At 46.5% G+C, this 26,773-nt stretch overlaps 1 protein-coding gene across 1 annotated transcript in view; it reads right to left on the reverse strand.

Moving 5' to 3' along the window:
• Positions 1-26,773, reverse strand: part of Pole1 (DNA polymerase epsilon catalytic subunit 1) — an 84,429-nt gene that overhangs the window by 42,039 nt on the left and 15,617 nt on the right. Inside the window, exons 17-33 of the mRNA XM_077707573.1 lie at positions 26,166-26,312; positions 25,197-25,342; positions 22,832-22,980; positions 21,224-21,316; positions 20,650-20,794; positions 18,093-18,250; positions 17,160-17,355; positions 14,760-14,885; positions 14,442-14,530; positions 9,864-9,966; positions 9,480-9,560; positions 8,158-8,280; positions 7,519-7,722; positions 6,848-7,102; positions 3,522-3,654; positions 2,440-2,536; positions 1,909-2,047 (exon numbers count right to left, since the gene is read on the reverse strand). Of these exons, the coding sequence (XP_077563699.1) occupies positions 1,909-2,047; positions 2,440-2,536; positions 3,522-3,654; positions 6,848-7,102; positions 7,519-7,722; positions 8,158-8,280; positions 9,480-9,560; positions 9,864-9,966; positions 14,442-14,530; positions 14,760-14,885; positions 17,160-17,355; positions 18,093-18,250; positions 20,650-20,794; positions 21,224-21,316; positions 22,832-22,980; positions 25,197-25,342; positions 26,166-26,312 (2,384 nt within the window). The remainder of the gene's footprint in view (positions 1-1,908; positions 2,048-2,439; positions 2,537-3,521; positions 3,655-6,847; positions 7,103-7,518; positions 7,723-8,157; positions 8,281-9,479; positions 9,561-9,863; positions 9,967-14,441; positions 14,531-14,759; positions 14,886-17,159; positions 17,356-18,092; positions 18,251-20,649; positions 20,795-21,223; positions 21,317-22,831; positions 22,981-25,196; positions 25,343-26,165; positions 26,313-26,773) is intronic.

Raw genomic sequence — 26,773 nt, forward strand, 5'->3', positions numbered from 1 at the left:
AAACGTGCATCTCTGGAGAAGCTCGCGGGATGGGAGTGCGAGGCGTGGGTTACGATCTCATCGACCATGGTTGAACGTTCGTTCAGAAGTGTGGCATTGCGAATGCGCTTGATGGCACCTATACGAGATGTTGCGGTCAGCGGGAGGCGACAAGGAGCTCTCGAAGAGCGACGAGGACTGAGATGCGCGAGATTACTTCGGGAAATAAATCGCCCGTTTCTCTCGCATTCGTGTTTCTTGCTCGCAAAGTTCCGTGCGCGTTAGAATCGGGGGCGCGTTAGAATTGCGTAAGTACGGTAAGAGTGGTTTCTTGGGCGAGTTGGTCATTCATTGAATAAGTAAGTGTGAAAGGAACAAGAACAAACGAAGTGGACGGGACACTTCGTTTGTTCTTGTTCCTTTCATGCTTACTCATACAGTTAAACCTCGATGTAACGAACTTCAATGTAACGAAACCCTCGATGTAACGAACCACGGAATTCTTTGTAACTTCAAGTGTATGCACACCATGTATTTTCACCCTCTGTGTAACGAAGTCCCGTTTGCCGGAATTTCAATTTAACGAAGTTTCATAGAGAACTAGGCGCGACATTTAAGTTGTAGGAGTAGATTTTGGGAGATTCAAGTGCCGAAATGGGGTCCCAATAAAACGCGAACGGCGACACGGGTCGCCCAATGCCGCGGATGCAGCCAGCCACGGAGTCTTTGAGTAAGCCCCTTGCCTACAAACTGCGTGGCGTGCATACACGGCTGGCGCGCTGTTTGCTTCTGTTGGAGCTTAATTGTCTACGGCTTAATCAGCATCAGCGTGAACCGCACGGAGCGTTTTCTCCCCGCACAAACTCAAAACGCGCCCTGCACGCGCTGACGCAGATGCGGAGACCACCCGTGCGATGCGGGTAGCTCCAGCGACCGCTTATAACCGCTCGCTGAAACGCAACTCGAGGGGCTAATGAGAGGGGCATTCGAGAAAAAAAGCGGATAACGTGGGCGAAATTTTTATTGTAAAACGTGACATGCGCCGCTTACGAAAGTGCCCATCAAATATCCTCCGCGGTGGTAAGCCTAATTGCCTCTAGCGTTGCCCACCGCCACCGCCGCATGCCACCGCTTTGAACTTCGTTCGAGTTCGCTCATGCTTGTTGGGTTTCATTGTCCCAGGAAGCATTTGTGAATCTTTATGAGCCTTGCACGTGCGTTTTTTTTACACCGGCGTCCGCGATTGTGTGTCGGCAGTGGGAAGTGACTCGCGCTGCACGCGGCAGTGGGAGAGGCCTGACCAGTTTCGCCATGGTTTCGCCAATGGGGAGGCGCGCACCCTTTGGCGGGAGCTTCGAAGCGCTCGGGGATGCGGCTGGCTAGACGATAAGGCTTACCGCCGCGGAAGATATTTGATGGGCGCTCCCGTAAGCGGCGCGTATGACGTTTTACAGTGAAATTTCGCCCACGTTATCCGCTTTTTTGTCTCGCATGCCCCTCTCGTTTGCCCCTCGAGTTGCATTTCAGCGAGCAGTTAGAAGCGGTCGCTGGAGCTACCCGCATCGCCCGGGTGGTCTCCGCGGCTGCGTCAGCGCACCTGTGGCTTGTGGGGCGCGTTTTTGCGGGAAGAAAACGCTCCATGCGGTTCACGCTGATGCCCACGTAGATGATTGAACACCGATAGAAACAGAAACAGTGCGCCGGCCGTGCATGCGCGCCACGTTTTCTTTTTCAAGAAATGCTTCACGGGATGAACACTTAATTATAACCGTGAATTTCAATGTAGCGAAATTTCAATGTAACGAAGTATATTATGAATTTTACCGGCTTCGTTACATCGAGGTTTAACTGTACTACAAATTGTACAGTTTGAATTATCCATAAACTCAAATGATAGAAGTTGGGATTAACGAGCTTTCAAAGTATTACCTTGGCGGCGTACTCGCGGTAGTGCTGCTTGGACACCAGGCAGACGCAGCCCAACTGTGCCATGACCCGGAAGTCCAGTGGTACTTGCATCTCGTAGATGCCCTCAATGTGTGGTGCCGACAGCTCTTGCATGATGTCCCTGTGCACAAACCACATTCCTCTCAGGGGTGCCCTCAGAAAAGCAAAGGCAGACTAAGCTAGGGTGGAATAACTGGATATTCTTGTTTGCCCTTATTTCATGATCTCATGCACACTGCATTATGCATTCAGCACAGTGAACGTGAAGAATGCAAACAGGGGAAAAGAAAAGCTATTACATATAAGGCACTTGGCTGGGCTTCACATCACAGCGTAGAACGCAAGAAGATACATCAGCCTAAATTCACGACACACTCAACAACAGTAAAGGGGGGCTTGGAATGAAGTGATCCTGCACTGGCTTTCTGAGCTGTCAATCAAAGTTCACTGCAAAGTGAGCAAAACAAAAACTGCGGCACATTTTCAAGCAGGGAAGAAAAGGCTTGAACTCACTCATTTCGCTGCTGGTACACGCTCTCCTCTATGGAGTATTCGTAAAGATGGTACACGGGGTGTGACCTTGGAAGATGGCGCATCACCTTGCGCCACGCTGTAACACACGATCAGGACATGTTGCAAAAGACGGCTGGGAATATGCTGCACGAGACCAGTGCCTCAAAGTAAAAACTACCCCAGTGTTTGCTCTTGCGTCACCAAACAACAGCAACTTTTTTTAAAGAACAAGTCTACCATACTTACCCGATTCTAAGGCGCACTTTTTTTCCAGAAAAATAGGCCGAAAAATCGCATGCGCGTTATAATCAGATACGAAACCGAAACTGCCGAAACAGCGAAAATTTCGCCCCACCCATCGCCATCGCCATCTCAAGATGGCGCCAAAGCTTTTAGCAACGATTTTTCAGACGCAGGAAGCCTAGGCGGCCAGGCTTTTCTATCGGCGTTCACACAAATCATCAAATTGTTCCACTTGCGCACTTGATAACAGCAATGGCGGCAGCGGCTCTCACACGTTCAAAACGAGCGGTTGGCTGAAGCGTGCGCCTCTGGAGAAGCTCGCGGGATGGACGTGCGAGGCGTGGGCCACGATCCCATCAACCATGGTTGAACATTCGTTCAGAAGTGTGGCATTGTAAACGCGCTTGATGGCACCGAGGACCAGATGTTGTGGTCAGCGGAAAGCGATAAGGAGTAAGATTATTTCGGGAAATAAATTGCCCGCTTCTCTCTCTCTCGCATTCGTTCGTCTTGGTCACAAAGTTCCATGCGCGTTACAATCGGAGATGCAAATTTTTCCGTTTTTTTTTGCCAGGAAAATCGGGTGTGCGTTAGAATCGGGGGCGCGTTAGAATCGGGTAAGTACGGTACCTGTCTCTGTGTAGAAACAGCCGTCAAACTGAACAGCCTGACACCCATAGGAGAAGATTCAATACAAGTACGCAGCGAAATATCAACACTAGGCATAGGCAACACTGAGTGTGCTGCTAACAGTGCATGCTTCTGAGTATACGGAACAGCAACACCCTTGGCTATGGCTAAACCATCGGAAGCACTGAGCAGGGAACAGAGATGCTCACTGAGGCTCTCTTCTTCCTTGGGCACCTTGGAGTTGACGTAGAATATCCGGGGGACAACAAGGCGCAGCTGGTGCAGCTCTGCACCCACCAGAACCCAGAGCCGGAACACGCCGGGTGTGCCCGTCTCATCCAACTGCACAGGAGCAGAGCAGAGCGCGCCATTCAAATACAGGCCCTGATTAAGGGGACACATGGGTCTTTGGGACCGAAAAACTGCCCAAAAGAGCATTTTTTTAGGTATCACTTTTCTCTTGATTTGTAGTTTTCCCTCCGAAAATACCATACGTGGAAGAGTACCAAGTACTTATAAAAGCCATAGAGGCCCGATTTCAACAAAAAAAATAACAATCTTCCCATAATTCCCCTTTTTCTTTCACCACGAGTGGGATGGCAGTGATACGAAATTCTCGAGGTCAAGTGCGGCTAGGAAGATCATTTCTTTTGCACCGTGAAGCTGAACGTTTAAACCATTCAATATGGGAAGCAGATTTTCCATTTTGTGTTTCAGTAGTTGTTTAATTAGCATTTTTTATTATTATTATTATTATTGCTTAGCAGTAGTAGTTCAAACCTAAAAGTTAGAATTGATGTAAACGTGTATGTGACTGCAGAACAAAAAAAGTGCTTTCCACATTTCATTCTCCACAACTTCTGGTATCATGCCTTGCTGGTAATCAATCTTTTGTTGAATGGTTTTTTTCCATATTGTTCTCAAAACAATCAAGGAAAATTTTTAATTACCCGAAAACTAGTCACCTCGCATCAAAACTAATTAGATATCTGAAATCAGCTAAAAACACTGAACAAGCCCATGGAGTTCCGTCAAAATTGGTTGGAAAGCAAAAAAAGTTTCTATGACCAGTGTGCCCCCTTAAGGGTGCTACCAAAGAGTGGCATAAGCAACTCGTCGGGATAGAGTTATCACCATCAGGCAACAACATTACTGCATTCATTGTCCTTTTTATAGTAACCCTCACGCACTTAGCGCTTGGACAGAACTAACACTACTCTCTCACTGATGGGCGAGAGATATGGTGCTCCGAACGTGACGGCTTTCACAGGATTTTGTTCCACCAAAGTACTTTGTTCCTGGTCTTCGCAGCTCGCTTTACGACCAGCTCCCCTTCATGCCTCGTTCACTCAGTGCAGAAACTCTGTAGTGACGCGAGCGCTCATGCCTTCGCTAAGCATGCTGCACAGTGAATGTTATGCTGAAAAAATAGCTGATGCATGGCATTATTTCTGATGTTTAGGAATCAGTATTGTTTCCATTGACATTAATAAGCACAGCGACAGCCAAGCACCACAGAAAAAGGGCAGAGCAAGGACAGGTGTAAGCCTGCAACACAAAAGCAGTTAATAAGAGGCATTACTGAATCACGAGCCCTTGCAGGCATGCTATGGCTAATCCTAGTACTGAAACAAAGCTAAAAGACACGATATCGAGCCTTATTGAATGCTGTTTCATACGTGCCATGAAAAATAAGATACCACAACAAAGCTTTCCAACACAGGTCTGTTGTATGACAGAACTTCCAAATTACCAAGCCTCACTAGGATACAGAAAAGTAAGCCACGGGGAGAGCAATACGAGTGAAGAGATATGGCACACATGACGGTAATTACCGAGGCACAAGTGTAGAATTTGTTTTTGTTGAGTTTGGATAAAGGGCCATGGATACAAAATACAACCTTGCTGAGTCTGAAAGGAATAGTCTTTGGTAACTCACTCAGCTCTAAACAAAAAAATGCATGAAATATAGAAAAACCTCCAAATTTTGCACTGCAGTCACGTATCGTGGGCAGGAGTAAGATAACATGGGTTGGCAATAAAACCTCTGTTTTCAGTGTGTTAATTGCACGTAATCATTGAAGTGATCCGATCAAATGAAACTACGGGTTCCCCTACAATGGCCCAATGATGTTTCCTGGCGGTGGCTTAGGTTGGCAGCTGCCAATCGCACAAACAAGGTCCTCTAGCATCTGGATTATTTTGTTAAAGTTTGCTACAAAATTGGTTTCATTGTTATTGGGACCAGGCAATGTTTTCAATGGACCAGACGTGTATCTTGTTACATACCTGGAACAGCGCTAACACAACAGGGACAAAGAAAGAAGGCCGAAACAGGCGCTCTTTTTTTGTCCCCGTCGTGTTAGCACTGTGTGAAAAAAATTGGCCGCGTATCTGCTCCTTTCGTTGCAAATGTCGTCAAAATACGATAGTTTTTGTAGGCATTTGCCAAGGAAATGCTCCTGCTCAGCTCTCATGCTGCTCCTGTACTGTCGCGCTCATTCCAAGGTAAACACACTAAAGGTTTGCGCAAGGCGATTTGAGTTTACCGCATTCCACTGCTACAGGCCGGGTTCCTCGATGCCAGCGCTGCAGTACGGCGGATTGATTGATTGATTGTGGGGTTTAACGCGCCGACGCAACGCAGGCGATGAGGCGCGCCGTAGTGGAGGGCTCCGGATTAATTTTGACCACCTGGAGATCTTTATCGTGCGCCGAAATCTCGTACACACGGGCGTTTTTGCTTTTCGCCTCTATCAGAAAAGCGGCCGCCACGGCCGGGAATCGAACCCGCGACCTCGTGCTCAGCAGCGCAACGCCTTAGCCACTGAGCCACCGCGGCGGGTACAGTACGGCGGAGACGCGCGTGAATGGAGGCGGCCGACTACAAGGTTTATAGAGCCGCGTGGTCGTGCTCCACGTGTGTTCCAAGCAGAACGTGGAACCTAGCTAGTGGAACCTTTCGTTGCTGTTGCCGCGTGATTTTTGATATGCCGCCAGGAGGCGGCGGTTTTCTGCAGTAAATGTAGAATATCATTTGCTATCAAAAAACCAAGCATCCATGAATTCTTTAATAAAGGAACACTGTAAATATCCATTGTGTACTAATTTTCTGTCTTATATTTGCGTAATGTCTTGTTCTTGTTCAACAAAGTTGACAAGTATGAACATATAAACCGGGCTTAGACGTTTACATGTGGCTGTGGGTATATAAGACTATTGTGCAATATCAATTTTACTTTGGCCGGGTGGCTGAATCGAGTCACAGACGGACAGAGAGACATACAGACACAGACAGACATACAGACAGACCAAAATTTCTGGGTTTAAGTAGCCCAAGAAAGGCTACCGTCTTAAATATGCAACCATGCCAACTAGCTCAGCTTTCTCTATTGTACTTCGTCTTCACGGCCCCTTTAATTCTGAGAAAAATGCACCACAGAAGAACAAGACCTGATCCCCGAAAATCCAAAACACTAGTCTGCTCTGACGATGGCGAGAACACTTGGCGGCGGTGAAGTTGCGAGTGACTGACCTGTATGATCTGCCAGGGGGTGTCGAGCAGGTTGCGCTGCGCCCTGCGAAGAAAGCTTCCCAGCGTGCCCGTCACGCCTGCGCGGACAGCGGCCCCCTTGGAAGCAGCCGGAGCACCGCTGCTGCTGCTGCCGGCTACAGCCATGGGTCCCCCAGAGGAGGCACCGCGGTTGGCGCGCTTGCTCCGCTCCTGCCGCTGGCGCCTCTGCAGCGCCCACTTCTTCTTGTGGAACTGGAGCCACTCGATCATCTCCTCCTGCACGCGGAGAGCACAGCATCAACTGGCATCAACCACTGGGGGGTCAGAGCCGTTTTTGTTTTACAAGATGGGGCTGATTCCAGTGGTGATCAATTCATTCACTTATACTGCCAGCCCTGTTTTAGCTGCTACAGGAGAAGAAAACGACATAAACGCACAACTGAATTACACTGAGTATGCTCCCATCAGCAGCACTATCATCATGGAGGGTTCCCACGTAATTAAAGCTACCATCCCCGTTTCAGGCAGCCATGGCCCTAGTCTCGCCTGAGTCGTCCTTCCGCTGCATACACAATATAAAACACACAATGTACTCATTGCACGATACTTGCAACCCACAACACACGCGGCTTTATCATCAAAGAACACTGCTTTTGTTCCAGCATCCAGTGCATCCCCCCGACCCCCCTCACCCTGGTCTGCCCCAGGGGCGGAGGAGGCCCCAGCGTCTCCCGCCACGACTTCCTGAGCTCCTCTCCCACGCTCCTCTCCGGCGTCCGCGCCCTCTTTTTGTGTGTCACTGTGGCAACCAGGGGCCGCACACCATCGGAGGCGCCGGCCGGTTGGCCGAAGTCCTCAATGTCAGCCATTTCCGACGCCGTCTCCTCGGGGGCCGCCTGAAATCGACCGTGCCTTACAAAGACAAGAAAAGAAAAACAGACCGCCTTGCGCATGGAAACTGAACATGCACCTTTGACTCCACCTTTAGGACGCTGCCCTCTTTTACAATCATGTCAGTGTTCTTGCAAGTACTTTTTCACTGCACCATGTTTTTTTGCTAGATTCCGTAAGTTGGTAACGGTAACTTTAAAACAGTAAATATCTAGGAGCCTGCGACTGGTGGCTTTTGATGCAACACAGAGGTAAGAAAGGAAATGGCTCTGCTGTCTCTGTGTGGCAGGCTCACAGGGGCTTTTTAGGCACTGCCAAAAGGAACGAAGATAGCCACCCACGCACCAAGGATGTCAGCACTACTAAAGGTAAATTAACAGACAACTTTCGAGGCTATTTAAATGCACATGCGTGAAAGTAATGCAGCGATCGCAACTCACAACTGGCTTGGCTACAACACTGAAGAGCTCGCTGATCCTTTTCTGCTTGAGGATGTCGTTCTTCTCAAGAAGCCGTTTGTGAAGCCAAGGGGGGTGCGCCACACGCGGCACAGGGTTTGGGACCTGCGTGGTGCGTGTGTAATAATCAGCATGAATGAGCATTCACACAGTGTTTGAAAGACTGGTCTGTAAACCTAAGTACAAAAAGGTGAATACCCTGCATCCCGCAACAGACAAGTAGCCCCACTGCTTCTCTCAGTATGGTGCAGGTGATTGTTGTAACTTGACTACTTCACCCAAAAACTCATTTTTAGCTTTCCACTTTTAGAGTCAGGTCATAAACTTTTTCCCCTTTGACAGTTTTGACAGTGCGGTATCGAACAAAACATGCGAGTGTCAACGATAATAAAACTTCGTCTCACTTTTTAAGTTCGATTTGAATTTTGCCAGGGCAGAAAAATGATACGAAGAGCGCGTGCATTAGCATCACTAGAAAGTTTGAGTGCGACTAGCAGGGCCTGTTGTGGCACAGAATCATGTATGAGCCATATTTTCTAAGGTGAAACTCAAGGCTGAGATTGCCTATAAAAACAAATGTCAAACTCTGACACCGAACTACATGCCTAGGCACTGGCCACAGCAAATACTGCAGTAGCATATGCAGTAACCAAAACAGACTGCATTGCTGGGGTGCCTGTGCATTTTGTTTTATTACAGCTCTTGTAGCTCAGGACTTCATCAGAAACAGTGAGTCAAAACGTATGAAGATGAGTCACACGAAATCTTTCACCATTCAACAGGACAAAAATTGGCAAAGGAAAATAACAATGCTGTTGCTCCTATTTTACACTCCACAGGCAAGCCCCCACCCCCTACCCCCATGTGCCATTAGAGGTGCACATGGGGAGGCTTGCTAAATGTTGTTAAATGCTTGTTATTGTTAATTGTTCTTTAATTAACAATTAAAGAATTGTTAAATGCTTTGAATTAGTACGCTCATCATAGCGCTTTCCCCTTTTTATTGGCTTGCAAGTAGTAAAAGCTCTGAATATCTTTGAAAATACCGAAGTGCGACCACCTTTTTAATGTGAGCACCGTTTCACGTCTATTTTCTGCCGTTTTCTCCTCTATTTGCAAGCAAAAAATTTGCCCACAAGCCTTATAAGGCAAAGCATTAGGAGGCGATTATGCACTAATTATCAACTGAATAGTTAACAAGCTTGAAGGATTGATACTACAATGCCACACAGTGCAACGAATGAGGCCCAGAAATGGGTTTCTATATAACGCAACATCGCAGACTAATAAGCCAGAAAGCCTACCTGTTGAAGTGCTGCAGGAATGGTTATAATCTTCTGAATGGCACTGCCAAGCCTCTCAATGTAGTAGTCCCAGTCAAGGATCTTTTCACAGAGAAAAACAACACAAGGAAATGGAGTAGTGAGCCGCTGTAACAGTGATGGGTGAGTGTAAAGTTGGCCACGCACCTTAAACCTTCATAATCTAACATGCTACAAAAGAAACTAATTCAACAAACTTTGCAAATATTCTAATGAGCCTAGTATGTAAGAAAATACACTGTCAAGAGAAAACGTGTTCATAACAAAATAATACAAAAAAAATACAACTGCTTCCAGTACAATGACAAACAGCCGAGCTAAACGTTACAAAACAGAAAAACAAGTGACAAAATTAAGGGCACTCACAGATCGAATGTTGAAGTCTTCGAAAGAGGAAGTCTTCAGCCAACGTCTCAAGTAGTGCTTCTTGACGCTTGGCTCGGCTTGGAAAATAGCCAGTGGAATAGCCCTGAAGCAGAGATGGCATCACGCTTGCTGAGGGTGAAAAAAACTTTTTAGAAAATATGTAAATCTCTTCTCTTAAAAATATGAATGTCTTGGCACGCAGAAATATGCGCAAGAAAGAACAGAGACAAAAGCATACGACAGTTGACAACTCCAACTACAGCAGTTTTCTGGGCGAAACTGATCCGACCATGCGATAGTGATTCCTTATTTTTCAGTGGCTAGATAGACATCAACCTCCTTTCCCAGTGTCGGGGCGGCAAACCAGGGATTTTACACACCCCCCTAACACCCCCCCAGAAGGACTTCGACACCCCCCCAAAAAGATTCCACAACCACAAGCACCCTGCCTAGGGATTTATACAACACCCCCCCAAAATCGAAATTCTGCATAAACCTCTGCGGCAAACTGCTGCGGCAATATGCTTTCATGATTTTAGACTGAGACTTGAGTTGAACCCTCGTCTTGATGGGGAGGAAAGGTAACAAGCACGAAACAAGTCATCCACCGCAGAGTGCGCTAAACTACTGAAGGAAAGGACATCTGCTCGAAGACTCAGGACGCAGTGCAACGAAGCACTGTACGTTCGTGGCCATACTGTGGCACTTTGGGCGTCCCCTACATCAGGGGTTAAGGGGGGACGTGGCTTTCAAAATCAACTTTTTTATTTCTTTGTGGATTTTGATGAAAATTGGCACAGCAACTGGAAATGCTTCCGTGATAACACCATAAAAATTTCAAACTAATGTTGTGAAAACTTTTTTATGTATTAAATTTTTTTTCTGTTCCGCTTGTACCGAGCTTGAGCGGCTTATAAAACATGATAGAAAATTTGTTCGAAGTGCTTTGCATTCCCAAATGAATGGACGAGGTCGTGACAGTTTTAGAATTTTTTTTTTACAACACAATGTTTTTTAGTTTTCATTTTTTTAGAGGTTAATGTGCAATAGGCATGTTGACTGTGAACGATTATTTGAATAAAAAAATCACAAAAAACAAATCTGGAAAACCAAGAGTGTCACGACCTGAACTGTTCATCAAGGAATGTAATGCAAGAAACGGAATCAAAATAGACCCAGCGGTCACAAAGAAATCCCTGGTACAAGCGACACAGGTGGCAAAAAAAACTGTTTTGAGAAAACGGCTTCCAAAGTTGCAACATAGGTTTCACTTATCAAAAGTCGTCACGGTTGTAGCCTTTCATGTCCTTTTGAACATGGGGCTTCTGGAATGCCTTGCCTTGAAATTGGAGTGCCTTTTACAGCCTTTCTCTTTCCAGAAAACATCATTTTCAGCTCCTCTGTGAAGAGTACATACCCCAGTTTGCAGACCAAATGAAGGGGGAGATGGGTTTCAATGGGCTTTCAATGCAAAGTAAATTAGCTGGTTGGCTGTATCGCACTGAACAGCCTCCTTTTGCAGTGTTGTCACACTGGCAACAAGTTAAGCATTTTTTTACTTAAATTTGAACATTTTTGGCTTTTTTTTTGTTTTATCATCTTGCCTGGCACAGCAACTTAGTACTCATACGTGCAGGTGTTCATTTGCAAAAGTTTGCATACCACAAGGATGAAAATAAGCTACTTTGAAGCTTGGTAGAGTACTCTGCATAACTTCCAACTTCAATGCAAGAGCATATTTTTTTACTAGGGGTGTGCGAATATTCGAAACTTCGAATATTCGATTCGAATTTTTTGGTATTCGATTCGATTCGAGCGACACTTTTATTGTTCGAAATATTCGAACCACCCAAAACTAAAAAAAAAAAAATTCAGAGCGTGTCTGTATCGGTGTTTATTTACAGTGGACTCTCGTTGATACGATTCTGGGGGTGCGAATTTCGGGATGATACGAATTTCCGAGAAGTCCCGGCGAAATTGCATCGTTTGCAATGGGAAAAATTTCGGCTGTTACGAACGGACCTGCGCGGCCCGGGGCCGGCGGAAGATACGAACGAGCCGGCGAGGCACCCGACTGTCGAACGAGCAAGTGACTGCTCTCGCTCCCCTGTTTGTCACTCTTTCTCCAGAAACGGCCGGGCTGTTGTTTTCTGCTCGCGAAAACGCTCTGCGCACGCCCAACGCGCTGACACCGCCGCGAAACCACCCCCACGCTGCGCGCGGCGCGGCCGGCGACGTCAACATGGCGTCGGCTCCAGCCGCGAAGTGGCGCGGGCGCTCGAGCGACCGCTTCTAACCGCTCTTTAAAATGCGGCTCAAGGGAGACACGAAGTTGCTTGTGTGGTAAAGGAGCTGATAATTCATGCGATAACGGTACTATAAAACATCATCCGCGCCGCTAGTGAAAGCGCCCATAAAATATTTGCCGGGGTGCTAAGCCTAACCGTCTTTGGCGGAGCCAAGCCGGCTGTCTCGATCTCATCGCAAGTAGTCAGGCTCCTCCATTCTGCCGCGCGTCTACTGCGTCATTTTCTGACCGAGGTAGGCGCTACCGCGGGCGCGAAATCGTCGATGTGGGCGTGAAAATACAGCGCTCGCAGAGCCGAGGCGAGCGAATCGCGTGCAAAACCGCACCATGCGGTTCACGCTTGGCTGTTGCGGCGTGTAGCGAGCTTGGGCACACCGAGTGAGGAGACGAGCGCGAAGCTTTACGTGCTCCAGAAAGGACTGCACGGGGGTTAAAAAAAGCAGAAAAATCACGAATTTCTTCACGAAAAAGTAGGAAAAGAAATAAACGAAAACTTTTTTCAGCGCTTATTTTTTTGGTCTGTGTTGGTTCATACGAATTTCGGATGATACGAATATTTTTCGCAGTCCCGCGAGATTAGTATAATCAAGATTTTACTGTATCAGAGCGCGGCAATGTGCACGGGCTCGGGCATGCCAGCTACTAGTGTCTCACGTGAGCGGCTGTTTTCGATATCTGGTAAAGTGGTGACGAGCAGGAGGTTGTCACTGCTCCCCGAACATGTCGAGCAGTTAACCTTTCTCCATGTTAACATTTAAGTGAGTGCAGACCTTAATCTGTTGAGTGCAATGGTATTGTGTAATTCCTAATTTTACTTTGTGCGATTTGTTGTGCAATAAAGTTGCAGTTTTTGTGTCTCTAGATGGTGAAAACATTAATTTTACAAAAAACCATAAGTATTCGTATTCGAAAAATATTCGAAAAATATTCGATTCGATTCGAACTTTGTTTTTATTATTCGAATTCGATTCGAAATTAAAAAATTGATATTCGCACACCCCTATTTTTTACTACTTTTGACATTCAAGGCATCCACTATTTCTCGCAGCAAAGCCAGTATGCCCTAAGCAATGGTATCAATACTTTCACTAAAAAATCACTGTTAGATGCTGCGACAGAAACGTACATTTTTTAATGCAGAGAACATATTTTTATTCCTATATTACTAACTCAAACCTGTTTGCATGAAAATTACAAGTGCACAGGAAACGTTGCGCAAGAAAGGCGATATGGCTCGCGCGCATCGCAGCGCACGCTTACCGCGACATATCGAACTTTGATTATTGCTGATATGGCTGGTCAGGTCGCTCTTAAGATTAAATCTAACGTCGCAGGCATTAATTACAACTACTGGCGTTCAATCGTACCGGTTGCCCAGTCATGTGCTGCTCCAATGCGCGTCGGCTATGACGTGCGCGCCGCAGCGTTTGACGCGTCGACCGTTTCTTTCTCAAGGCTAGCGAGCCCACAGTCAAAACACAGCAATAACTAAGCGTGTAAACATCGCAAACCCGACCAAAAGTTCTTTTCACGAACCGCTATCGCAAGCGCGCACACCGCGTCACCCTCCGGGGTCTGGCGACGGTAGAGTCACGCGCACCACGAAGCGTTCGATGACCTCCTCCTTTCGAGCCACACAACTTCCCGTAATCTGGCTCGTTATCTCCGGCATTCCCACCGCGATAACGTCTGTGTTGAATGCCATAGATTGAACAGAAACTCGGCCGAGCGAAGCGGCGAAAATGAACTCAAACCGCTCGCTACGCAGCTCAGGCGGCCGCCATCTTGCATTGCGCCCGTGACATCCAATCAGGAGGGTCTTTGTTCTGCGCCCCGACCGGAGGACCAATAGCGCTTCAGCATCTATTTCTAGCTTCGTTTGTGCGTCGTTTCTTTTCTGCCGTTTGTGCGTTTGTGAATGAACGAAGATAAAAGAGACGAGCAGAACCGGAAAAACGATCGGTCGGCCGATCTAACCATATCAAAATGGCCGCGCCCGGTGGCACCGGTGCGGAGATAGAGCGCTCCGAAAATTGCCGTTTTTTTCGCCCTTTTGCGCTGATAGTTTGTCACCGCGCCTGACAAAAGTATTTTTTTATGCCACTTTGCGACGCTTTTCAGCCTAAAAACTTTGCAGACGCATAGAATAGGAAACATAGAAGCCGAATATATGGGTTTCAAAAAAAACGATGTTTTGGTCATTTTTCCGAAGTTGAAAGCCGCGTCCCCCCTTAAAACGCTTCCCCGCCAAAGGGAGTGGCACAGCTCACCTTTCTGTCACGGGGGAACCCTCGGGCATCCTGGAGATGATGTAGCGACAGCTGAGCCCCGCATCCTTCACCATCTGGTCGCCTAAGAACTGCACGGAGCACAGAAACAGGCAGTAGGGCAGACATAAGCAAACACACTGTTATTCGGCAAGGAGGCGCAACCCTTGATGTTAAAAAAAAATAAAATCAGTGCAGATGCCAGCAAATGAGAAGGGAAATCTTCCAGAATGTCTCACACCTGCTTGCAATGTTCACTGCTAAAGCCACATATCGGGTTGCCTTCAGGTCGCAATATCAGGTCACCTTCCACCTTCTCACCTCAGCAAGCCTCTTGGCCGTGGAAATGGACGTGGACTTCTGGACTCCGTAGTCTTCCAGTTTTCGAGACATGCTCCGATTTTCAGAAATGAGTTCAAACAGTTCTTCGTCCGGCATGTTTTCAGCCTGTGTTTGGAAACACAGCACAGGTGAAAAAGCAATGCATGTACATATTTTACAACAATTTCTTGCACACTAATGAAAATCTTTCCCAATCAATGCTTATCACCGCATTGTCCCTAAACACAACAGCTGCTGCAGCAGTGAATCAGTGCACCCCACATAGAAACTAATTTAAATGCTAAACAAATACTAAATATGCAAGGATGAAATAAAGCAACTGCCAGCCAATGCTAACTTGGTCTATGCATGCAAATACTTCTTAGTTTGCAATGCAACCTTTCGTTTTGACAACATAAAAAACATGTTACTCTTAGATATAGACTGTTCATGGTGCCCAGCTTATTCACAGATAGCGTACATTCATGTCAGCATTTCCATGTCCAGCTAGAAACATGACAGAACACTTCCTGCATTTTCAAAAGCCGATTTAACCCAACAGCTGGAAAATCCCACACAGGCGTAGATAAGAAATTCAATCAAATCACCAAAAATAGCCATGTGTGTACAATAGTGCTGCAGGATGTACTGAATATGAATCAGACAGGGCCAACTAGCAGCTAAAGAACTGGAATATAAAACTGAATATCAAAGGGTCGAGTTTTTACTACAAATTTTGAAGAAACTTCTTGACAAAAGGATGTAAATCTAAGAATAAGCGTCCATATTTTCACTTTCCATTCCAAGGTTGCCAAATATGACGAGTTCGAATATATATAACACATTTTATTGTATTGTGGGTACTGAATATCCACTCTGTGTTGACTACTGCAGCGGGAAGTTGGTCGAGTATTACCTGTGCCCACACATTAAACCACGGAGAAAGAAGTATTTCAGGAGGGCAATCCGCTGGGCTGGGAGAGCGCGGGCGGGCTGCGCGTTAATGTCACTGTCTCGCGAGGGGCAAACGCAGCTTGTGGAGCAGCACAACAGATGGCGCGTCAAGCGCGTTGCCATAGTTTACTTGTTCTTCTACGGGCGCGATTCACAAAAATCGTAATATCATCGAAACTATTGTGAAAATTGCCAGATTTCTTCCTGTAAAATACATAAATAGAAGTGCTCGACATTTTAGCACCAGTTATTAATAAATACTGCCCCAGTTACAAGCCGTACCGCGCTTGAAAAGAAGCCCTGGAAGGAATCCCGGAGCAGACGATGTCTGCCGACGCCGCCTACCCGCCACGAGTGGTTCACTCTTGCCGCTCTCTACTCTCGGGTGCGGCTTCTCAGATTTGCGCGCGCTTTTCATGTTGCGCAGACAGGGCGGCGAAGTTAGGGCAGTCTAAATATAAACTAATTGCATTGAAGATAAGAACCATCATTCACTGGAACTAATCATACCTAGATTCTCAACCAGGCTTTTTTTATTGTAGGTTCGTGTTCTACAAAAAATCAAAGCCCCTTCGGAAAAATGTTTGAAACGCGATGACTTCATCCGCCGCAAACCGACTCCAATGAAAGTCTACTCGCGCGAGGGATTCGTCGGCGTCGTCTGCCCACGGCGGCGGCCGGCTATGCACTGACTGACCTTGAACCGGTGAGCCTTTTCCTTTGGCGCCTCGCGACAGAGCGCGCGTCGGTGCCATGCCCGGCGCCGTGACTTTATCGCGCCGCCGGAGCAAGCCCAGTTGCGCCTCCTGAATAATTCTTGCTCCGTGCATTAAACACAGCCTTAAACAAAGGGGGTTACACAAGTCAATTCGGCTTAGATCTAGCAGGTCAGGCTCATGGGCTTGCTCCCCGCAGTCCCAGATAATTCAAATATTAGGGGCGAAGCCCCATAGGGGCTGGAGTTGTCGGCGTCTCATGTCGGCGTCGTAATCGACGTTTCATGTAGTCACGTACTAAAACAACGAGAAACTTGTTTACGCCTCGCGCTAGAACGTAACGTGTACTTAAAAAAACACCGGGACACTCGTTTACACCTTGTGCTAAAAAGCTTCGTGCTTCAAAGACGAGAGACTTTTACAGCAAAGCTGTATACCTCTACCCCCCCCCCAACGGTGTCATCTCTGTTTGCAAAAATGCCAATGCGCCAACAATACACCTATACACTCCTCCTCATGTTTCCCGTTAGTGGAGATGGCCCGGGATTTTTTTGATTAAAAAAAAAATCGAAACATTCCAAGTTTCGACTGCATTCAAGAATCCCGATATTTAGAACTCAGTCTTTGAGCAGAATTACTCGCACATACACTACAAAATTCCAAACCCAATTCCTCGCAAAACCCTGGTCGAAATGCAATGTTACAAGGAAGGGGGTGGATGGCAACCCACCTTGCTGTAGAGCACATCGAGCCAGTAGTCGGCCACCTTGGCCACGGCTGCGTAGCACTCCTCGAGCGTCTTGCCCTTGAGGAAGGCCTCGAACACCGACGACTGGAAGATCTTGATCAGCTGCAGCTCCCCGCGCCGCTTCACCTCGAAGCCCTTCAGCTCCGCCAGGGAGCCGTCAAAGTTGAACACCGCATACCTGCACACCACCTGCACTTTACACATACCTGCACACTGCCTGCACTCCTTGTGCCCCCTGCACACCTGCAGGGGGGACAAAGAAGTTTGGGGGAAAGCTAATCGATGACCCCACTGCGTTGATGGGAAGGAAAATGGTTCCTCAGGAACAGAAGCGTGCATACATGTAGCTCCAGCAATTTTGTAAATGAAAAGAGCTCAGTTGGTATATTTCTCAATGAACCCTTCATGGAGACAGGATAACAAAAAAACAAAATGCAGCAGACCCAAGTCTGCGCCACATGTTCGGCAAACAAAGCAACAGTGGCACCGAGACATCAACAAAACATATTGTTGGGCAAATTGGTACACAACCTAGAAAGCAAAAAAAGAGCTCCAACCAAGACAAAAAGTGAGAGTAAAAGGCCTGTCCTGTTTTCTATTCTGGCTTTTCCTCTTAGACTTCTCCGTTATTTTGTGAAGCACATCTATCTCGTTCTCCATTGAGTAGGCACACAAAATACCACACAAGCAACAATGTAACTTCCCGAAGGCAGTAACAGACTGTTAACGCACTAGGCATAAAAAACAATCCAATAATGGATACAGTAAATCGCCGCTAGCACAAGTCCTGTTCCCAGCTGTTGACTGCCATGTTACAGCAAAGCTCACCCTGTTCACCGAGACGCGAAAAAAAGAAAGCCCAAGTGCAAAGCAATTAATCGAGATCTGCAGGAGAGCATCTTCCCATCCCCTGACCTCTTCTTGAGCTTCTTGCCCTCTTCCTTGGAGGCTGGCAGGATCATGGCCAGGTAGGGGCCATCCACCTCAAAGAAGATGGAGTTCTCCGACCGCTGCACGTACTCCAGCGTGTCCGGGTTCACCAGCTCGTGGTACTGGTCATTGGTGTTGTGCTCCTGCGGCAAGGCACAACAGTGATGACCGCTCCAGACATCAACCAAGCCCAACGTCAACATGGCGCAAACAAGGACCAAAACCGGTCCTCAGAAGCAACTGCAACAAGCGAGAAATGAAACCAAGGTCCCCATGAAATCAAAGCAATGCAAAAGCGTTGCAGGGTCCAGCATATACAATCAAAAGCCAATCAAAAACAAGCCCCGACACCTGACACCAGCGGAAACAACTCGTGCAAACGATGCAACCAGCTCAACATGCATCACTAAACCTGATGTATGTTAACATGGTGACAGAGTGCTGTCACACCTTAGCAAGAGCTAACCTGGTTACAAAGTGATATATGAATGCGAAGCTTACAAACATGACAACGATGGATCAGTTTAAGACACCAAGATGAAATGCACTGAGAAACTGCCCACGAGGGGCATAAGAGCATGCTCCGCGGTAACAGCATTGAAGAAAAGCAATGCGGCCACTAGGAACTAGCACGCAATGGGAGCCGTCAGTCTCTTCTTGGCAGGAAGGACAGAAATCCTTACAAGGCCGCCTACTGCAAGGGCACCAAAGTGAAGAACAACTACAATGGCAGCACATTCAATTACAACAACTGACGCTGCAACTAATTCAGGTGGCCACACAGCCAATAGCAGAGACAACTATCCGTCCTTCTCACTAGCATAAGCATTCCCAAGAACAATTGCAACCAAGCAACACTGCCCTCGTCGCCTGGGCGGCCTCCTCACTCGCATCTTGCAGTGGAACAGCCCCACACTAAGGCCCAGTGCGGCAAACCTCAATGAATTTTCTGTCTCACTGGGCTGCACTTCTGCTGCAAACGACAAGGGTTAAAGAAATTTTTAGTGTAGAGGGCACGTTAATTACACAAATAAATATGGTAAGTATAAATGTCTTCAAAGTCCCCGTATTTGAGTCAGTACATAGTCAAAACAAGACCTGCATAATGTCTCCTAAGTTTCGGTTGAAAATAACGGAAGATAGATGGAAGTGAGATGTAAAACCTAGAAAACCATGCCAGAAACACATCTAAATGCCGACAGCTATTGCTTATCGAAGCACAACAAAGTGAGCTACCATGAAAATAATGGTTGCTGCTTGAGATTAAAGGGGACGTGCAAACAGAATACAAGTTTGTGTTATTCAAAAGATTTGGTGTTTTATAGTGCCCCCCCCCCCCCAAGCGCTTTTCCAGCAGCAAGTGATGCTTCATTATTCACTGAAGAATTATTCAGCGAGTTAAAATTTTGATTCTCCTGCCAAACCGTGTTTTGCGACGTCTGCAATGACGTAACAGAAACGGGTCCTCAAGCTAACGTTAGTGTGCTGCTAGGCTCTGCAGCAGACTGCGGAGCCTTGTTTACCATCAGTCCTCCTAGATAGCGCCACCATGCTGCTCCGCACCGCTATTTGCCTTTGCTTTGTCTTTGACCATATTTGCACCTGGCTTGTTTTTGTTACAGTAGGTAGTAGTTGTTTCGTGAAACATAAGGTATGTTCAACAAACAGGGACGTGTAAAACAATGTCACTTACACCTATCGGCCAGTGTCGTCTGCGACAACGCCAAAGCGCCACACTGCTGTGCAGCTATAATCAAGCATAGTGCACGCAGTACCAACAGCGGTATTTGCTGGTACTTCTGCTTAGAGTACCAGCAAGCATACTTGTTTACGTATACTTTCATAACTTATATTGTTTCACCCCCCCATTCTTACTGCTATAAAATGAACATGGATTACACTTACGTGAAAATAGCTCAGGAAGCTTATAAGCCCTGCCTAACTTGTGTTGTTTTTTTTGTTGTTGTTGTTGTTGTTGTTGTCCTCAGTGAACCGCATGGCTGTGCATATGACGTCATGTGTTCTAGTGTGGGAAATGAGCTTGTGGATTGCATGGCCATTTCCTTTTTTCCTAATTAAGTAGCTTATTTGAGCGAAGTTTACGTTAAAAGTGGTGTCAGTATCATTCTAACGCGACCGTCTTTCGAATCAACCAAGCTTGTGTTTTGTCTGCATGGCCCCTTTAAGTGAGAAGTTTGCTCACAAAGTAAGCTCAATCATTCACTAATACTTGCACACTGACAGCACGCAGCATGGGATTGCTGCTTTTAAGGATAAGTACTGGCATCTCACCTGTAGTGCAGCCATGAAGTCAGACTAAGTATTATGCTTTCTAAGTGTGAAATGTGCTGCGCCAGAAATGGCCAAAAATTTCACACTTTTCGCTCTTTTCGTTACTTGTCAGTTTAATATTACAAGTACCATTACCTTTACCATTTATTAACCTGCTGACATAAAGTTTAACATTACCTTTGCGCGTTACAGACACACAAAGTTCTGCAATCGGCCAGCAAGGCCCGCCTTCTTTAGAGGCCCATCGTACCTGGACCATAATGTTGAGCATGGCGCCAGGGTACGAGATGGTGAGCTTGGGCTTCTTGGCATTGCTGGTCCTGATGACAAAGTTCTCGGGGAACGAAGCCGGCAGCACACACCAGATGCCGTCTGTGTCCAGCTCCAGTGGACGTCTGCAGAGGGAGTGGGAAACCCAAAACAGCACGACTTCCCTTATTAACTGGACACACACGCACACAAAAAAACACATTTACCATTCAGCAAAAACGAATAAACCCAGCTTAGTGCACTCCTTTTACAAATAAAAAAAATGTGCTGTAGTAATGTTTCTTACAAGCAAATTTTTGCCTCGTTTCAAGACTTCAGGTAAAGCCGGTAAGCTGTCACTTCTTTCTGTGCCATCAATGCAGGTCCCCCCCACTACAAATGGCAACTAAAAAGCCACAGCACTGTCTTCAGGGGATGATTCTCCCCACACCCCTGAGCTGAGGCTATGCATGCGCTTCAAATGAACGCCCCAATAGCATTGCTAAACAACACGCTACCCCTTCTCGTTTCCTGGCAGTGCAGCAGCAGTCGTGGGAGCAACATAGCCAGCTCACCCGATCTGCTCCACGAGCTCCCTGGCGTGGGTGATGATGCCAGCTCCAGTGTGGCACACAATGCCAGCCATCTCCATGCTGTACCACCTAGCCCTGGGGGGGCCAAGGAAACAACAACCACAGATCATTAAAGTACGTCAATTGCCACCCAAATGCCAGTATAGACAGTACTGCACCACGGGTAGTGCACGACTGGCAGAGTAGGTTGTTGCCAGGAACACCCCACGCTATACTTCCAGCACAGTGCTCGCAACATCGCAAAGGCCTGCCCTATTTCAGGTGAATGCACTTTTGAAGGCGAAGAAAGCCTTAGATGCCCCATGAAACGCAAAAAGTGAGTTCTGTTGTCCTCTGTCGACAAAAACGGTACCAAAATAACCACTGAAGTGAAGAGAAAAAAATCGAATAGAAACACACTTGAAATCGTGCGGGATTTGAACCCAGGTCTACACAAGCAGGAGGCGAGTGAATTACCACTGCGATAAGCAGATCAAGAATTACACTCGCGGAGGGCAGCTCTGACCGTGGGTAAGCAGCCGTCTGCCTGTGGGAGCAATTGCTGTCAAAAGATGAAGAAAAAAAAAAGAAAGCAGAGGCAACCACGATGTAGCAGGAAAAGAAGACTTTGATAATCAAAATCGCTAGGCTTCGGCCTTCAAAACACGTAAGCAGACTCAAGTTCTTGAGCAATTTTTTTCTTTTTAACTAGGCCCTTGTGCACATAAGGCATGCCGCAGGAATACGAGGCCTTGCTGTTTTGGCGTTCTCTTTCCTTCTTCTTCTTTTTTTTTTTTTTGTTCATCAGTGCCATTTCCAGGACCCACAGCAAATCACTGTAGCACAGCCAGTTTGATTGCCTGCCAACAGTTTTATTTATTGTAGATTACAGATGCACTAATCAAAGCAAGATATGATGCTGTCTCTACAACAATAGGTGACTGAGACGATTACATCTAAACATAGGCAATATTATAATTTAAACCTTGCTTACAACAGATGTGCATCTCTTCCCTTTCTTTTCTTGGCCACTAGAATGTGTAGACAGACATAATCAGGGGCCTGCTAATCCACAAGCACATTACAACAAAGTAAATATGGTATTCTCAATCGTCCAACAGCTCAGGGGATTTTGCCTCGTTATACTAACGCAAATTCTCATTAGCATTTCAAATTACGGCGTCTGACGCGTCAAAACTACATGTTGGCTATGATGCGCACTGTAGTGGAGGGCTCCGGAATAATTTTGACCACCTGGGTATCTTTAACAGGTGCTAAAATCTCGACACACTGCCTTTTGCTTCCACTTGAAAAGTGGCCAATGCGGAAGGTCTGATACCCACATCCCTGGGCTCAGCAGCACAATGCCTTAGCTACTGAGCCACCGCAACAGGCTCTTATTAGCATTTGTAGCCACACTTAAACATCACCTTCCGCACACAAGAGTAATTGAGTAGCACTGCAATGGTTCCTGTTAAGCCAACAAACTGCACACAGTTGAGGCTATATGTTGGAAGAGCACAACAACAGCACAACTACACACAAGTCCTGAACAACAGACTGGGCGACAAGAACAAAGGAAGGGGACAGTGAGAGACGCCAGCTGCTCACCCTTTCCTCATGACATATCCGTAGAAGGAGTTGAGGATGCACTTGTGAGCCAGCTGCAGGGAGTCGTACAGCACCTCCAGGTTCTTGGCTGATTTGATCTCAGCAGCATCCCCTTTGGCCACGGCCTCCGACACCTTCTTCTTGGCCACCTGGGCAGGCACAGGGCACAGGCTCGGAGTTGCAATCTACTCTTTTATTAAGCAACTACTGTTCAAGTCTGCAAGTTGCAAAACACTTTTGAGTGACTGAAAAATACCAGACCCCCCAATTACTTTCCTCTGATATGGACGGCTCGTGTGGTCTCACCTTCTCATGTTGCAGTCAGTTTTTTGGGTGCCAGTACGTGTGAAACGGTTTTACAAGTGCACAGGTGTCTCAATCTGACCCTACTTTGCAAATAAGAAAAACTCTAATAGGTTAAATTTATGGTTTTATATTGGCATAATTAAAATTGTTTTTGCTAAGAGACAACATTTGGTTCGCTACTTTTTCGTATAATCACACAAGCATTAGTGAGAAATGTGTAGGGTAATTGCACTGTTAGGTTTTGGGTTCATTAACTGGATGTTTACCATACAGAACAAGTAACTGCACTGAAAGTTCTTGGTTATTGTACAAATATACTTCCTACATCCCAAAACGAGTAAATTGCATGGCTTCAAAAAAAAAAGACGTCAGCTGCAAACAAACGAATACAACTCAAATAATGCTTTTCTTGCAATAATTTAATTCGTAGTTATTCAAATATAAGGCGAGGTTTTTTTGCCAAAATCTGCAGTCTCAAAGTCATACCCCGCCTTGCATTCAAAGCTCAGTATATATATATATATATATATATGGCAATTTTTTCACTCTCCGAATTGCACCCTTGCCTTATAATTGTGACCGCCTTATAATCGAATAAATACGGTAGTTCCAAAGAGTACACAGCAGCTGCCACAAACGCTGCAATGAGAACTCAACCGGTCATTCGATTTCGAGCAATGGTTGATAAATTTCCACAGATGTAAAGCTATTCTCATCACAACAGCTGGAGTCTTGAAAATTTCTTTGCATCTGACACACTAATCAATAAACCCCAGCAGAGTTTTTTAACAGTACTTCCAAATTGGTTTCCACTGCATAGCATCGTCACTGTCATCAACAAAAGATGCCACCACTGCAAGACACGTGCTCACACAGGCACACCAAGCTTGTGGACAGAAAAAGAACTGGCACTTGGGAAACATTTTACGTCAGGCCAAATTCAGACTGTGGCCACAACTGTCGTAATATTTCCAACCAACGGTGTCATCTCAAGTCTCAGAAAGCAGAATTATGCGAACTGGCATTTTTACGGCTACGTACCAGCCAAAGATACGCCTGCTGCACTGGTACTCTGAACACAGCAACGGGCTCATGTTAGTGTCGCTACAAACGCTTCCACATTTCTGGCACCAAAACAGAAGCTATGCATCTGGACTTCCTCTACCGAACGCCCCCAGTTCTTTGGCAATGGTACTCTGAACACAGCAACGGGCTCATGTTAGTGTCGCTACAAACGCTTCCACATTTCTGGCACCAAAACAGAAGCTATGCATCTGGACTTCCTCTACCGAACGCCCCCAGTTCTTTGGCAACCAATTTCAACCATGCCACTGAAGAGCCTTGTATTCATTTCGCACAACTTCTATGCTGAATTCGATACTGTACTGATGTGACATGAATGGTCGGCTGTGTGCTACACTTATAACCGATACAAAGGGCAGAATCCACACATGGCTTTGGCCAACAGCCATGGCCTGCAGTAGTCTCAAATAACTAAGTAATAAATAAACTGTCAATGCAAATGCTTTTTAACTCAAGTGAACTTTCCAAATTAGGTCCATTAAAAGCAAACTCATTTCTGCTGTTTGATGCTCTCAAGCTATGCAGACGCTATGACCTGTGTTGTAGTAACGGGCTCCCGATCAACTCAGGTCACTTGGAGTGTTTTAACAAGTTCCAGACATAATGTGTGCATGCATTCCTTTTTTGCCTTGGTTATAAAGACACCCATCACAGCTGGTAACCGAAGCAGCCTTACGTTCAACAGATGAACGAATGCTTTTGCTTCCGGGCCACCTTGACAACCACCATTTTGCTCAGAGCACGGTAGAAACTAATATAATTTGAATTAATTAATCAATAAGATGATACCCGTCATTTTTTTTTGTACTAAACTTTTTGTACCAAAAGCAAAATACAAGCTCTTTCATTTAGAATGTGGGGATGAGAACAGGGAGTCAGTCAAAAGTAGAACAACTAAACAATGTTCACTTGTGACTGACACACACACACACACACGCGCGCGCGCGCATGCACAAAAGCATGTGCGATAGCCAACCTTGAGCAGGGCCTTGAAGTCGTAACGTCGATCCCGGAAGTTTCGGACTGTGTCGACGTAAAAGGAGTTCTCCTTCTGGCAGATGGTGGTCTCTCGAAGCTCCGTCCGTGTTATGTGCACTTTCTTGTAGGCCTTTCGACAGTAATCTGCAACGTGGCAAAAATGGGAGAAGGCCCAACCACTCGTGGAAGGCACTCGCCACAAAGGTGAAGGGCACTTGCCACAATTCACTTTCCTACTTCAAATGGGTGAAGGAGAGAATGCAGCAGCAAAAATGGGAACAGTTTTAGCCTCTGAAAATTCCCAAGCAGCATTTTTCACCTCCACTAATCGCTTAATCTCTTCGCGCACTCAGCGCCTTCCTAAAAAAACCATGTTGAAAGCCAATCAGGAGAAAGAATATCCCACGAGTAGAAAGGGATGCAAGCCACGGCAGTGCCCAAAACAAAATCACGACAGAGAAGATCTCATGACGGGGCCATGAAGACACAATACAACTCTGTTCAGTTTGAAAGAGCTAGCCTTTGGTGACCTGCTCTGCCCCATTTCTGCAACAAAAGATTTAAACGAAAAAAACGTAAGAAACATTGAAACAATTTCAAATTCTGCCCCAGTCGTGTAATATGGGCGGGAGTGAGGCCGTATGGGCCAGCACTAAAGATGTAGTTACCAGTGTGTTAACCACACATTAGCATTCAGGTGATACGAGCAAACGGAACCAGAAACGCCAATATTATCACCCAGTCATGTTTTGTGGCAGTGGATTAGGTCGCACAAACAGGATTCCACCATTTTATAGTCACCACTGCTTCACATGTTGACTTCAACCCCTCGATTACTTGCTCGAAGTTTGTGATCAGGTTAGCGCCACCGTTATTGGGATGAAGCCGTCCTTGTAATGAGCCGAGCTAGTGTTTCGTCTCGACGGCGCCTTTAGGGAGCTCTCTAGTGGGAGCAGAGGAGACCCACCGGCCAGCCGCTTCTTCTCGGCGGCCGCTCGCTCCTCCCGGGGCAGCTCGTGGAAGGCCCGGAAGGGCATGCCTGGCTGGGCCGGAGGGAAGCGCTCCGTCTCTAGCTGCTGCTGGATACGCTGGAACTCGGCCCTGCTGGCGGGCACTGCAATGGGTTTTGAAGTGAAAGCTTCCTCACTGGGACAAATGGCGTTCTGTAAAAAAACACTAATGCATTTCCCCATAGACCGGTAGGTCGACCAAAAAGCTCTGGTAAAATCTCTGAACACACGGCGCGTGTGTGAAACTGGGCTACCAATGTGTGTCAAAATGGTTACTCAAAAATCACGAAAAAGGAACCGAGCTGGATTTTTTCTTTTATACAGTGTGTTGCGACGGTAATTGGAACACTTTAAAATTTTTTCCTGGGCGAACCACCGCTCTGTTCACGCTCAAACTTCACACGAAGGTGACATTTTGTGGTCTAATTTGTTTGACACCGAGAACAACGACGGTATTTACCTGTTTATCCTGAAAATAAATAAAAACGATTTTCGCCTATGGGAAAATGGCGGCGGCGATTGGGACGTGTGAGCCCGAAAACCGGGTGTTTTGATCGTCTGCTAG

Source organism: Haemaphysalis longicornis, unplaced genomic scaffold (genome assembly GCF_048455015.1).
Source record: "Haemaphysalis longicornis isolate Haplotype H1 unplaced genomic scaffold, Haemaphysalis longicornis Haplotype H1 scaffold_4, whole genome shotgun sequence".
Classification (NCBI taxonomy): domain Eukaryota; kingdom Metazoa; phylum Arthropoda; class Arachnida; order Ixodida; family Ixodidae; genus Haemaphysalis; species Haemaphysalis longicornis.